Source organism: Neocloeon triangulifer, unplaced genomic scaffold (genome assembly GCF_031216515.1).
Source record: "Neocloeon triangulifer isolate White Clay Creek 2 clone unplaced genomic scaffold, ASM3121651v1 ptg000003l, whole genome shotgun sequence".
In the NCBI taxonomy this organism is placed as follows: domain Eukaryota; kingdom Metazoa; phylum Arthropoda; class Insecta; order Ephemeroptera; family Baetidae; genus Neocloeon; species Neocloeon triangulifer.
Window position 1 is genome coordinate 9,768,809 of NW_026775546.1, and position 12,821 is coordinate 9,781,629.

The following is a 12,821-nucleotide window of genomic DNA, read 5'->3' on the forward strand; positions in this document are numbered from 1 at the left end:
ATTATACTTTAAGATGCAGGCAAGGGAGGAGGAAAAAACGAGTGGAACATCAACCCTCGACCCCGCAGCAGCAACGCGTTCCTCTTTTTTTACCCACGCCAGCAAAGAGCGACACCAATAATTAATTATTCCCCTGCATCGGGCGCGCACCTATTCAGCGACACGGCAGTGAAAAATGGGCCTCTCACGCCGCACGGCCGGAATTCTGCATGCAGCCAACACACCCTCTCACAAATGTATCGAACTACCCCTTGCGCCGAAACGCAGCAGCTGATGTTGCATAACTCGTCGCGCTCGGCATGCATACAAATTCGGCTGCTTATATTGCCTGGCTCGCAACAGTCATGCAAAAAAGCAGGCGAGAAAAATAAATAAATTCCTTCTTGACCGGCCATGTGGCGCGAGGAAGGTTTAGAGCTGCAGATGTCTCCAGCTAGGACAGGACGTAATTTATCTGCCCGCTGTCTTCATAAATAATGCAATTTTTCAAAAGAAGAATTGTACAAATTTTGTATCAAAATGAAATATTTAAAGATTAAAGTCCAAAGAATTATTTGTTTGTGATAAAAATGTGGGCAAATACAAATGAAAATGCCTTCTCCATGAATAATTTTTTAATTTTTTTTAACTAAAAAAGAAAATTATTTCAAGATTGCAGAAAACACTTCCCTTGGTGACTCTTATCAACATAGTCAACTCAAGTCAATTAAGTCAATACAACAATATTGGTTGAAAATTTTCAATTTGTTTCCAATAATTTCCAAAACTGGCTCCTATTGTTGTAAATAAAGTAAAGAGATCTTATGTTAAGACATGTTTGTTGCTGAGAAAAAGTTAACTTGACCCGATAAACCCCTTTCAAAAGTTCAAATTTTCGACCCATGAATTTCAAATTTGATTTCAGTCAATCAGTCATAAAAGTTTGTCTACTTCCAAATTTAATAATGTAAATCATCACTAGGGAGGCTTCCTAAGCTGAAAAATTATAAAGAAAAAAAACAGTTTATTCTTCAGTTTTAATATGCTTAAAAAAAATTATTTTTGATGATTTAATGAATTAAAATGTAGCCTCGTTTTCATTCCAGAGAGTTATTTTCAACATTGTCAATCTGAGCAAGCCCAACAACCTGTTCAGAGAAGGCATGACTCCAATTGTCAGATCAACTAGTCGGCCAAAATGGTAAGTTTCATTATATCACGGAAAAAGTTAAATAACTTTTTTAAATAACCAAAAAATTTAAAATAATTTTAATTTTTTGGTCGCTTTTTTAATATGGATGCAAAACATAAAATGGAATTATTGTTATTTTTTAATGGGTTTATTTCTTTTTAGCTAAACTATGCCAAATTTGTCCATAAAAAAGTTGCTGCATTGAGAATATATTACTTATGATGCTCGGCGACAAGACGAAACCAGTGCGTTTGCTGGTGAGGTTTAAATTAGTCTACCTGATTTTGAGAATAAAAAATGAGACTTTGATTAAAGTTACTAAATACTGATAAATTTTTCAGTAAAAACTAGGACAAAAAAATACAATAAAATCAAAATAGGCTTGTTGGAGAGCAAATAAAAAGTTGCATTTTTATATTAATTTATCTTAGTTACAATATTTCATGAAAATTGGGTGTGCTTTTTTCCTTCCCAAGATGAGTAATATAATGGAAGCAATTTTAAAATATCGTAATTTTTTAGTAAGGCAAATTTTAACCGGTGTTGACACTTTTAACACGCTGCTGGCTCTCCTTTAAAAAAAAAATATGAATTTTATCAAGAAAATTGCACCGAATTTGTCACTTCCAAGGGGAGAAATGGGAAATTTTGGACAAACAGGCAGAGAAGAATTGCTTGTGTTCTAGCGTGAGTGGTTGGTTTTTGTCTCGGCCGCACCCAGTTGGCACTTAAGTCACTCCTACCCGGCTCGGGACTTTTTCTTCTTCTTCTCGGCAAAAGCGGCAGCAGCCAAGCTGTATTGGCAAATTCTCTTGCGCGACATCTTTTACTGGCGAAGGGGTGCGCTAAGAAGGGAATAGCTAGGGAAAACTAATTTAGGAAAAGGTGTGTATAAGTATGCAGACGAGAGGCGGCACGCGATTATAAATCAAGCCGAGCAGCCGAGGGGGCAAGAGCGACGCCGCGCGCGCTAATGTTGCAATGTACAACAGCAAACTTTTAAATTACACGTGGCTGGCAGGTGCTTGCGAGAGAGAGACCGTAACACCGTCGCAGCTGTAAATTAGAATATGTCGCTGGTAACTTTCAAATATATATTCTTGCCTGCAAAGAAAAGTGAGAAAAACTCTGCGTGCTCTCGTTGCACAACTATCTAACATAAATGTCAATTTCGCAAAAAGATTTGTTTTTGCTTCAAATGACGAAAAATAAAATGCAAACAAAAGACAAAAAGCGCGTTTTTTTATAATATATAAAAACTATTTCATTTTGTAAAACTGCGAAAACCGAGTTGTGAAAAACCTCTAATTATCATCAAATGAAAATGCGTTAAAATTTTTTGGAATAATTTATTTTCCTTCGATAATAAGAGCGAAACCATGGCAAAATATTGCCCTTTTGAAACTAAGTAATTTTTTTGAGCTCTCAAACAAACCCTGGACTTGACTTTTGGAAAACTTCAAAAAACCAAACTTAAAAAAATAAAATTTGCCATTAAGCACCTGTTTGGTTCAAGCACAGATTTGAAAAATCCTACCTGCTCGAAAAAAAACAGGTAGTGAGAATTCCATGGATAAATATTTTAAATGAATCCAGACAATTCTCTTGTCTTCTGCGTTGTGCAGGTTGCCTATCTACCACACGGTTCTTACAATTAGATTATTAAGAATTTTCAGAAAATGTTTACATGAAATTTTAATCTTCTCCTTTAATTAAATTTTTTTTATCCGGAGTGCTTAATTTTTAACTTAATTGCGAAAACAATCCATTGCACTATCCAGTTAATAGCATCAAAATCTTCTAACACATACTCGGCTGGTTTTTGGCCTGATTTTATTTTTCACAGCATATTTTTTATATAAATAATTAAAACACTTCCTTTTCAAAATTTGATCTAACAACACAAAAGTTCTGCTCTTCCTTTATATTCAAAACAATTTCAAACTTAAGCTCACATAATTTATTAAGTCTACCTATCTGCCTGGGTTAACGGCGCCGTCTCTGGGGAAATGGAGCTTCTGAAACTCCTTCCAAAACTTACTAATCAGCTAATTGCGTAAAATGTGATCAATTGCGAGCCATTTTAGAACCATTGCAGAGAACCTCTAAACTAAAACATTTCCAACGTCAGCACTTTAAAAAATTGGGCGAGGACTATAATTAACTTTGCAACTTTTAAATTCACTTATTAACCAATTACTTCTTTTCTATTGTTTTAATTGCAAGATTTGAACTCATGTGTCAAATTTAGATTGTGGCGTAAAAATATAGCAATATAATCATTTCATGTCTGTGTCTGTTTCAGGCAGCGAATGTCGAGCAAACACGTGTATTACTACCGATCTCCTGAGCATCACAACCACTTCATACTTTCGTTTGCGTTTGGCTTTGACCGCGAAGAGGACGTTTACCAGTTCGCCCTGAGCTTTCCGTACTCATACTCGCGATGTCAGGCGCACGCGGACGCGCTTGAGAGGCGCAATTTCAATTTCTTGCGCCGCCAGCAAATTGCCACCAGCCTTGTAAGCTATTATGAAACTTAATGAGAATAAATTCTAATTAAAGCTGTAGTTTAAAACAAAATTTGGTTTAGAAAATATTGTAAACCACTTTTAAATTTTATTTATGTTTATATAAAGAAATAAAAAAAAGCAATAAATAGTTATTTTCCTAATTATTTTAAAGTAATTGAAATTGCAAATTAATTAGTATTCAAACTACAATTTTTGTATTGTATCAATCTTGAAAATGTTTTTTAATCTAATAAAAAAAAATGGGTTTTAAGGTACCTGGATATTTAATTTTTTTTTCTTTCAGCAACAACGTAGTATTGATATGCTGACGATCACGCACACCCAGAATTTGCAGGCAGGTCGGAAGCAGCGCGTGGTTTTCATCCTCAGCAGAGTTCACCCTGGCGAGTCACCAACCTCGTTTGTTTGTCAAGGTAATTATTTCCTTAACCACCTTCATCTTCATAACCTTAATCGCAATTTAGAGAAAAACTTATATATGTAAAATTTTTCAGGCTTGATTGACTTTTTGATAAGTAGTCATCCGATCGCCCTCGCATTACGGGAATACGTCGTTTTTCATGTGGTGCCCATGCTGAACCCTGATGGCGTTTATCTTGGCAACTACAGGTAAGAGTACTTTAAATAATTGTTTAATTTTATTGAGATTTTTTAATGAGGAAAATCTTAGCGCTATGAAATGCCGGCAAATATAAAAAGTTAAACTTTATAAAAGTGTCAAATCTTATTGTTAATAATTTTTCTTGAATTGATTTATGAATAATTTTAATTTTAACAAGACTTTGTAAAAAAAAATTTCGGGGCCTTTTAAGTATTGAATTTACTCGGTAAATAATTATGATTATTAGTTTTACTCTAAAATTTTTAATTGTCTTAAAGAATTATTAAAAAATAATAGCTTTCAAAAGTAAATTTAAAACTTGAAACATGATTAATAAAAAGCATAATCAGAATATCTTGTATTCTGTTTATATATCATTAAAACTAGGTTAGATTGATAACATAATTTTATAAAATTCAAATTTTAACTCGCTTCAACTTGTTGAAAATTGTTTTTTATTGTTTTTTATTTTAAAAATAATAATTAATATATTTTCCTTTGTACTTATGAAACGATTTATTCGCCATCTTCGGTGCAATTATATTATTCCGTCAAAGATCAAAGGCTCTGCAATTTGGGCGTCTTAATTCTCACTACTCGCCAGTGATCTTGTGATTAAAGGCAGCTGCTTTGTTGTCGTGTTTGAGGCCCTCGCAAATAAAGTATCGCTGATAATGGCAGCTGGTCGCGCGTAATCGACCAATGAAGAGACTCACACACGACGGCTGGTGTTCATTGCTCAGAAACACGGGGTCCGGGGTTCCGGTTATCCACAGCTCGCTCTCAATTTTGTCCCCGTTGCGCCAGTGGAACTGTTCCCTCTCGTATCCAATGTCACTTGCAGACGTCCAGTACGATACCATGACTGAAAAGATCAAAACTCTCAAAAAAGTTGAAATTAATTAATTATTCTTATATATGCAAAATTTTAATGGATTGAAAATAGAAAACTAAAACGTTTCACAAGATTTACGAAAGTAATTTGTTTTTTTTAAATTCTTACACTCTTTAGAAGCATCCGCCAGTTGCCAGATGGACCTCATTTCGCTCACTCTCTCAAAACTGATCAGCTCCATTCCATGCGTCTCACAGAATTCCTTGGCCCCAAACCAATCCGTCTTTTTTCAAAATTAATATTTAATACAAAGTTTAATAACAATTTTGTTACCATATTTTCACTGATGTAGTATTTTCCGTACCTGACCTTCATCAAAGCCAATTTTTCTAAAATAAAAATTTTTAAGACATTACATTTCATGGCTGAAATTGAAATTATGTTATGATTGCAAAATTTGCATGATTACGTAATTGATTAAACAGGAGTGTCCACAAAAACAAGTTAAACCTTAAATGCTTGTTTTTTCAGCCATTATTCCTTATCAAATTCAAGAGCCCTTTAAAATATTTGTTGAACTCACTGTATCCCTCGCAGTTGAAATTCGTATTCATCGCCATCTGTTTTTTACTTGAGTTTCTCTCTGACGAGCTATCGTTTTCGCCCTTCGTCATTTGGTACTGAATAATCTTTTTCACGCGAGAAATGAATTAAAGGGCACACACAAATTTTCAGTGGCTTAATTACCTCATTAATCAAGTCGAGTGACTTGGCAATTTTCCTTTCTACGTTGTTCGCCTTCAGGTAAAATTTCTCAGCCATGTACATTGCTATTCCATTATACTGAATAAGCATCAAAAATTTAAATTAATTAGTACAAAATGCAGGTGTCTATATTATACTTTGAGAAGATTTTCCTCAGCTTGTGTTTCGATCCTCTTCAATCTTTGCTCCATTTTATCTTGAACCTGAGCTGCAATTTGGCTGGCAGCCGATTTAACAGCCTATTTTTTTTGCAGAATTTAAAATATAAATATTTTTTGTTATTTATTGAAAATTACTGCTTCTATGATCGCTTGTGAATCTTCAGAGTTTGATTTTAAAACTTCTCGCAGAATATCTGCCAAATTTTCCTGTTCCACCTGAGGTGGTTTTATGCTTTCAACAGGTTCGATCGGTTCAATCTTTTCGGGAATATCCAGCTCCGTTTCACTTTTGGGGTTTTCCGGCATAAAGGGAGGACCCTCAGTTTCCACATTATCTGTTTGTTCCATTGTATGTTCCTGAAATAATATCATTAATAATTCTTGCTAAAAATTGATAGATTTAATATTCAGTGGATTAAAACAGTACTAATTTTTTTTTATGTTCGTCAAAATTGCAAAAAAAAAAACATCTGCTAGAACTTTCCAAAGCCGATCAGATTTTTGTTTTATAATCAATTAAATTAAACAATGCTATTTACTAAAAATTTGCAATGATATGTTGATCGATTATAAAAGTTTCACGTCTAATTTTTATTTTAAAATCTACAAAGTCTCTATAATTATCTAACGTCAGTTAAATTTAATTTGCATCGCAGCTTTCAACTCCTTTCTAATGACGATTATTTGTATTCTAAGGTAAAATTCTAATTAAAATAAAATTTTACTCTCTTTTAAAATTGAATTCAAATTGAGTGTAAAATTTATGTCATTCAATTAGCGAGCCCAGTTTTGAAGAATCGAGTTCGTTTTTATGTTTCCTAGTGAATAGCAATTAGACGGGGGAAGAGCGCCGGCTGGAAACTCAGGAACGCGTGAAATGTTCGCCCGGGGGCGCGCCTGGCTCAGAGACGGATGCTGTGCCGCAATACGCCCGTGCAACGCGGGTGGCAGGCCATTTCACGGTCAGACGACGCAGCAGGGAAAAGCGTCACGCAACTCTGAATCAGATTCCAGGCTAATTTTGCGGTCCGAACACGCCAGATGCAGCTTTTGCATAGTTGGCAACTTTTTAATTGAATATTATAATTTGACGGGAGATAATTTGATATTGCATTTTTTAGGTATAATAATATGAATTAATGGATTTTATAAAAGTAATAATTTAAATTAAATTAAAAAAATTTCATTACGCAGCTGAAAGTACAAATTTTCAATAAATATTCATAATTTTTTAATTGAATAAAAAATAATCAGTAAAATTTTTTATATGAATAATAAAATACTTTAAAATAACCTTTCAATTAAAATTTTAAATTAAATTCCAAAACAACATAAAAATAAAATTCTACTTTTTAATTTTGAAAATAAAAATTTCCTTACGCGAATGTATCGATAAATCACCTGTTCTTCATTCAGCGCCTCAGCGAATATGCAAATTGCGCAGAGCAGCGCTAGAATCCTCGCTGCTCTATTCATGATTCTTGTCCAGATGCTACTGGCGTTTTTCCCCGACCGACTTCTCCGAGAGTGACCTACAGGAAGTTGGCACTTAATTTTTCTATTGGCATGCAGGCAACTCGCGCCAATTGAAAAGGAACACTCAAGAAAAAGGCTCTTATATATTGATTCGACGGCCTTCTCTATATTGCCAATTGCAATGACCGAAATTATATTTGATAGCGCTCGTGATACGCAACTTAAACAGCATGCCAGAGAGTCACTTGACGTCTCGCTTGGTAATGCACCCCAACCGTTATTACATTATTATGGTGGCAATTACTTAGCGGCATTATTATATTTTCAATTATTTTTGTCCAATGTTACAAGTTCTACTCAAAATTCAATGCAATTCTTTTTCTAAAAAGTTGACATCATTAATTAAACAGGAACGTTTTTCATTTCAAGAACTTTTTGCTTATTTTCAATCCCTTCTCTACATACCTGCAGGTTTTTAAGGCATTTTACACTGAATACTCATTCTTTTTTAAGAAATAATGCATATCTTCAGTAAAAAATATTTTCTTCTTATATTATATATTTATATTATATATTATATATTTTAGAAAGCCCAACAAGTCTCATTTTCAATAAATTATATCATAATTTTAAATCATAAAGTCAGCTTTAAACTTCATTTATTTGAAAAAAATAAAACCCATTTTATTTTTTATTTTTGCATTAACCTCAATTATTTGACTACCTATAAATTATGTAATGTTTTTATTAGAATTATATTTTGAACAGATCGAGCGTGATGGGATGTGACCTGAACAGAACTTGGCACCAAAGCTCTCCCTGGTCTCATCCCGCTCTGCACACCCTTCTGCAGATGTTGCAGGAGCTTGACAACGACAAGGCAAGTGTTTCAGAAATAAATTTTTACTTTTTTCCCATGAAAATGATTGAAAGTTTCGGATTTCCAATTTACTTGCTTGGCACGTGTGCCAATTACTTGCATTTGAAATTGTATCTTGATCATACTGTTGGCTAAATTAAGCAAACAAATTAGGCTCAATTAAGTTTCAAATTTCGTCTGTGTTTACCAGAACGTCAACTTAGATTTTGTCATTGATCTGCACGCGCACTCCAGCCTACTCGGTGCTTTTATTTATGGAAACACCTATGAGGACGTGTACAGGTATTGTTTCTTCTTATTTCCTTCTTTTTAGAGAAGATGTGAAAAATTACTGAAAATTTGCATAAATATTAAATTTGCAAATTTATTGTTATTCGTTAATGCAGATATGAGCGGCACATTGTTTATCAAAAGCTGCTTGCTCAGAACGCTGAGGATTTCTGTCAGGCCAATACGATGTACAATCGGGATTCTAGCAAGGCCGGAACAGCACGAAGGTATGAGATTGATTAATCTTGAGCTAATAATGGTGAATTTGAAAATTTAAGCATTTCGCCTCTCGTCTTTTGGTTTTTGATTCTACAATGACAAAGAATAAAAAACAGCCAAATTTTTTACTTAAATAATTTGGTCCCAGTTGAAAATTACTTTTACATTATTGTAAACTGAAAATTATACATTCTCTTGAAATTCATAATTTTAAGATTCAATAAAATATTGAATTCTTCATATCTGGTGTGAGAGTAGATTGTTGCAAATTTTTATTATATGGAGCAGGAAAACATTTTAAAATAAATAAGTGGTGTATTAAAAGAGCAATATAAAACACATTTGGATTTTGAATTGGAAAATCAGAATTTAGAAAACTGGTATTTATTTAGGACCACGCTTAATTTTTATTTATTTAAGCCTTTTATTCCCATTTTTAATACCACAAAAAAATTTTCAGGTACATCTGTTCTCTGCTAAAGGATTCTGTGAATTGCTACACTTTAGAAGTCTCACTTTACGGCTACCAACGCTCAAATGACCAAGGAATTGTGCCGTATAATGAAGATGCCTGTATCCTTTTAATTAAAATTAATTCAACTTTAAAATTGTTAAATAATAACGAAAAACCAAAATTAAAAATTAATCATATTCATCAAACATTTATTACTAAATTTCTTTTAAGAAAATTTATTCTTGACTTGAAATAGATTTGCGCCTTGGTCGGAACGTGGCGCGCACCTTTTGCGACTACTACCGCGCCATCGGGGTCATGCAAACCAGTTGCCATCTGCCGACGGCCGGTCCGTCGACGTTGACGGCCCATCCGAGAAAAACGGCGGCGGCTCCGTCGTGCGCCTCAACCTCAAGCACGGAGCACGTGGCCGCCACTGTGACCAGCACGGACGACGACTTGGACGAGACGGCGTCAAAAATGATTGTGCGCGCCTCCAAGGCGCCGCTGCAGAACGTGCTGCAACTTCCGTCCAGCGTCAACAACGCGCATCTCAATCCGTTTCCATGTCGCCTGACAAACCTCCGACGGAGCAGAGTGGCCGCATCAGTTCCGGAGGCGGCCGTCATCCGGACGCCGCAGCGAAGTCGCAGTCCGTGCCTCACCATCATCGACTTCAACCAACTCACCAGGGGCGGACTGGATGTGGCCACCGGGAAGGTGGCCCGAAGGGAGGCCAAGATGAGTGGGGTTGTCCGAATGGCGAGCACTTCTTTGTCTCGGAAAGGTTCAAGGAGTTTGAGGAAAAGTAGGAGCAAGGTTCAAAAAGGGAACACTTTCCCATGAAAGTAATATTTCCTTGCATATTTGATAGAAAAAGATGAAACTGTTCTATATTAAAATAATATTCTCTCAACTTTTATTTCTGCACCATAATTAGAATTTCAAATTATTATATGATTAAATTATTAATTTTTTGTAGTCTGAAGAAGAGTAAAAAATATAATAAAACAAGATGAAATTTATTTTAAGAATAAAGTGTGCATTTTATTTTTCTTAAATGTCTAACACCATTAATTCTTTCTTAAAAATCGTCATTTTTTTTTGTTTAATTTCTTGTCATTTTGTTTATCTATATTGGACGCTCACAAAAAAGAGCCATGTTTACCCAACACAAATTTATGTCTTATTACAATGAACCGTGGATGCGCCTGTGATCTTGTTTTCTTGGCGCGTGTCAAATCCGTGTCAAAATCGCAGCCCTCGCACTGCTTTGTCATTATTTCTTTGCAAACGACTTCTACTTCAGTTCTACTTCTCTCTCGCTCTTGTGATTTCTTACCGATTTGGTTACTTAAAATGTTATGAGATTTACAAAATCCGTTTTTTCATAAGCTTATTCTATTGGACTTCCATTCTCATAGCTTGTTTGCATTTTACCCTCAAAGACGAGAGGCGTCCTTTTGAATGAACATCTCAGAAATCATCAATGGATCAAGGTCGGTCGTCTGTTTCATGGTGAAAGGTTCCGTTGAAGTTTTGTTCACCAAGTCGTCAATATTGACAATCAGTCTGAAAATATATAAAAACTATTTATAATATAATATCATATGATAAAGCAATAAAAACATTGTAAGCATATTTTGCGTTGCGAATATAGTTTAAATTAAATTTGAAAATTTTATTTAAAAAAATAAGAAATTTTGTTTCAATTTATGTGTTGTTTAACTTTGAGAGAAAGACAATTGTTAGAGGGGAAACAATAAGCGGCAACATCTATAGATTTATGATTTCTTTAAGTAAATAAATAATTTTATCATTATACTAGGTGGAGAAAAAGAGATAAAAAAAAAAAAAATAAGCACGGAAAAATTTGAGAACATGATTTCATTGTTGTTTGCATTCTGATTTTACAAGTATGCTGATGGGAGTAGATAAATATACGAAATTATACTGCTTGTAAGCAAAAACTTTTATTTTATCTCTGCTGTTAAGCAGGAAAGCTATGGCCAGAGCGAAGCAAAAAATTATAAATTTTCACAGGCAAAAAGTCTTTGTAGTAGAATTTACATTTTACTTATTTAATTGAATAGTTGTGAGAGAGAAAAATACAGATTTGTTATTAAAAAACGTTTTTATTTGTTTTATTTTTCAATATTTCTATTGATAAATGCAAGTTAACTATGTAATGAATAATAAATTAAATTCTATTAAAAAACTTTATGAAGAAAATCTGAACAAATTATAAGTTAAATGAGATTAATTTGAATATTTTTTTCTCACCTGCTGCCTCTTTTGATTGTGAACATGGACGGCCTGTTGGGCCTAACGTAGGCGGCCAGTTGTGGCCGCCGACGATCACCGTTTCTGCCTATCTGGCCGATGATGATGGAGAGGATGCCGAGGACAAGGACCAGCCGAGTCCTGGCCAGGCGCGCCTTGTTGGTCTTGACTGGCGAGTCCATCTCTCCACGAGCGTCGTGAGCAGCCGAAGGGCGACAACTGCTGCCGACTTCCACGCTCGCCGCCCTTTTATGCGTCCCACTACTATTTGGTTGAAAAACTGGCAATTTCCAGTCGTGTTGAGAAACGAGGCGGTTCATTGAAATTTGGTCGGTGACGAATTTTGTTATTTTGTCGCAGTTATGTTTGCACAGATCATGGAGGGTGAGTGTGCGTTGCCTCACGCGTTGCTCCGAGACACAGATTGACCTTTTGAGTTTGCTCAAAGCTGCCGAGATTGTTTTTGTTACGGACCAGTCATTCAGAGAGTGGAATGCATATATGTTCATTGATTTCTAAGTATTTTCGGAGAGGAATAAATTAAAAATATAAAGCATGAGTTGTGTGGTTTTCTTTCCATTTTAATAAAATATATAATAATGTAGCAGGACAATCATAATTTAGAATATTATCTACTAATATGGTTAAAGTCGAGCAATGTGGAAATTCTCATATTAATTTTTTTTGTTCATTATAACTCTCCTCCTTGTGTTAGAAAATACAATTATGTGTAATAGGCCAGCGTTTTCTTCCGTGCAAGTATACATAGGAAATTACATTTAGGCTGAGAGAGCAATTTTGTTTTTGTTTGTGATGATTTTGTTTCAAAGCAGCAGACGTTTTCCTTCTCCCTTGGTGTTTGCCTCTGGTTTTTTAGACCATCCAACAGAGACAAAATGCAAAATCACAGACTTTGAATCACAAAAAGCACTCGACTTGTTAGGCAAAGATCAAGGAAACAAAACTGGAGGCGGTAGATAATATTCAGTTCTTCTGCATTGGCACTTCTGATGAGAAAACTTAACTTGAGTAACATTTAGAAAAGGCCGACTTGTTTCTTCAGATTGGTTTGCTTCCACGTTGGCAGCTCGCAAAAATCTTCTTTTGACATTCCCAGCAATTCCTGAGTGGTTTTTAATTTAAAAGCTTGCATTAATTTCCTTTAAATTACA

At 34.7% G+C, this 12,821-nt stretch overlaps 4 protein-coding genes across 9 annotated transcripts in view; 1 reads left to right on the forward strand and 3 right to left on the reverse strand.

The window, feature by feature from the left end:
* The window catches only part of LOC132192517 (cytosolic carboxypeptidase 6), a 56,443-nt gene extending 46,222 nt beyond the window's left edge, over positions 1-10,221 (forward strand). Inside the window, exons 4-12 of the mRNA XM_059612512.1 lie at positions 1,086-1,180; positions 3,477-3,693; positions 3,989-4,118; positions 4,200-4,314; positions 8,312-8,423; positions 8,614-8,705; positions 8,810-8,920; positions 9,373-9,485; positions 9,623-10,221. Coding sequence (XP_059468495.1) covers positions 1,086-1,180; positions 3,477-3,693; positions 3,989-4,118; positions 4,200-4,314; positions 8,312-8,423; positions 8,614-8,705; positions 8,810-8,920; positions 9,373-9,485; positions 9,623-10,212 — 1,575 coding nt within the window. The 3' untranslated portion in view covers positions 10,213-10,221. The remainder of the gene's footprint in view (positions 1-1,085; positions 1,181-3,476; positions 3,694-3,988; positions 4,119-4,199; positions 4,315-8,311; positions 8,424-8,613; positions 8,706-8,809; positions 8,921-9,372; positions 9,486-9,622) is intronic.
* LOC132192519 (uncharacterized) lies at positions 4,788-7,580 on the reverse strand. Of its 2 annotated transcripts, none has more exons than XM_059612514.1 (8): positions 7,469-7,568; positions 6,203-6,424; positions 6,044-6,145; positions 5,889-5,984; positions 5,725-5,830; positions 5,475-5,530; positions 5,310-5,424; positions 4,788-5,171 (listed from the first exon to the last, which is right to left on the reverse strand). In XM_059612514.1, the coding sequence occupies exons 1-8, from the start codon at positions 7,541-7,543 to the stop codon at positions 4,900-4,902; spliced, it is 1,044 nt and encodes a 347-aa protein (XP_059468497.1). In that variant the 5' UTR covers positions 7,544-7,568; the 3' UTR covers positions 4,788-4,899. The 2 variants fall into 2 exon arrangements, with proteins under 2 accessions (XP_059468497.1, XP_059468496.1); XM_059612513.1 differs by having other exon boundaries at positions 4,789-5,171; positions 7,448-7,580.
* A 172-nt stretch (positions 10,222-10,393) lies between the features above and the next one.
* Positions 10,394-12,028, reverse strand: LOC132192788 (uncharacterized). The gene is made up of 2 exons (XM_059612915.1): positions 11,650-12,028; positions 10,394-10,938 (listed from the first exon to the last, which is right to left on the reverse strand). The coding sequence occupies exons 1-2, from the start codon at positions 11,967-11,969 to the stop codon at positions 10,809-10,811; spliced, it is 450 nt and encodes a 149-aa protein (XP_059468898.1). The 5' UTR covers positions 11,970-12,028; the 3' UTR covers positions 10,394-10,808.
* A 181-nt stretch (positions 12,029-12,209) lies between these two features.
* LOC132192787 (supervillin) overlaps positions 12,210-12,821 on the reverse strand; it is a 49,424-nt gene continuing 48,812 nt past the window's right edge. For all 5 annotated transcript variants that reach the window (XM_059612911.1, XM_059612912.1, XM_059612909.1 and 2 more), the window contains one exon: positions 12,210-12,772. In XM_059612911.1, the coding sequence (XP_059468894.1) occupies positions 12,686-12,772 (87 nt within the window). In that variant the 3' untranslated portion in view covers positions 12,210-12,685. The remainder of the gene's footprint in view (positions 12,773-12,821) is intronic.

Bases quoted from the DNA above. Each gene is read 5' to 3' on its own strand.
- LOC132192519 (XM_059612513.1), bottom strand. From the start codon at position 7,543: ATGAATAGAGCAGCGAGGATTCTAGCGCTGCTCTGCGCAATTTGCATA. The intron at 6,425-7,447 runs GTAAGGAAATTT...ATATTATTTCAG, and splicing joins TGATTTATCGATACATTCGC to GAACATACAATGGAACAAAC. The intron at 5,172-5,309 runs GTAAGAATTTAA...TGATCTTTTCAG, and splicing joins GGCGGATGCTTCTAAAGAGT to TCATGGTATCGTACTGGACG.
- LOC132192788 (XM_059612915.1), bottom strand. From the start codon at position 11,969: ATGAACCGCCTCGTTTCTCAACACGACTGGAAATTGCCAGTTTTTCAA. The intron at 10,939-11,649 runs GTGAGAAAAAAA...ATATATTTTCAG, and splicing joins ACAATCAAAAGAGGCAGCAG to ACTGATTGTCAATATTGACG.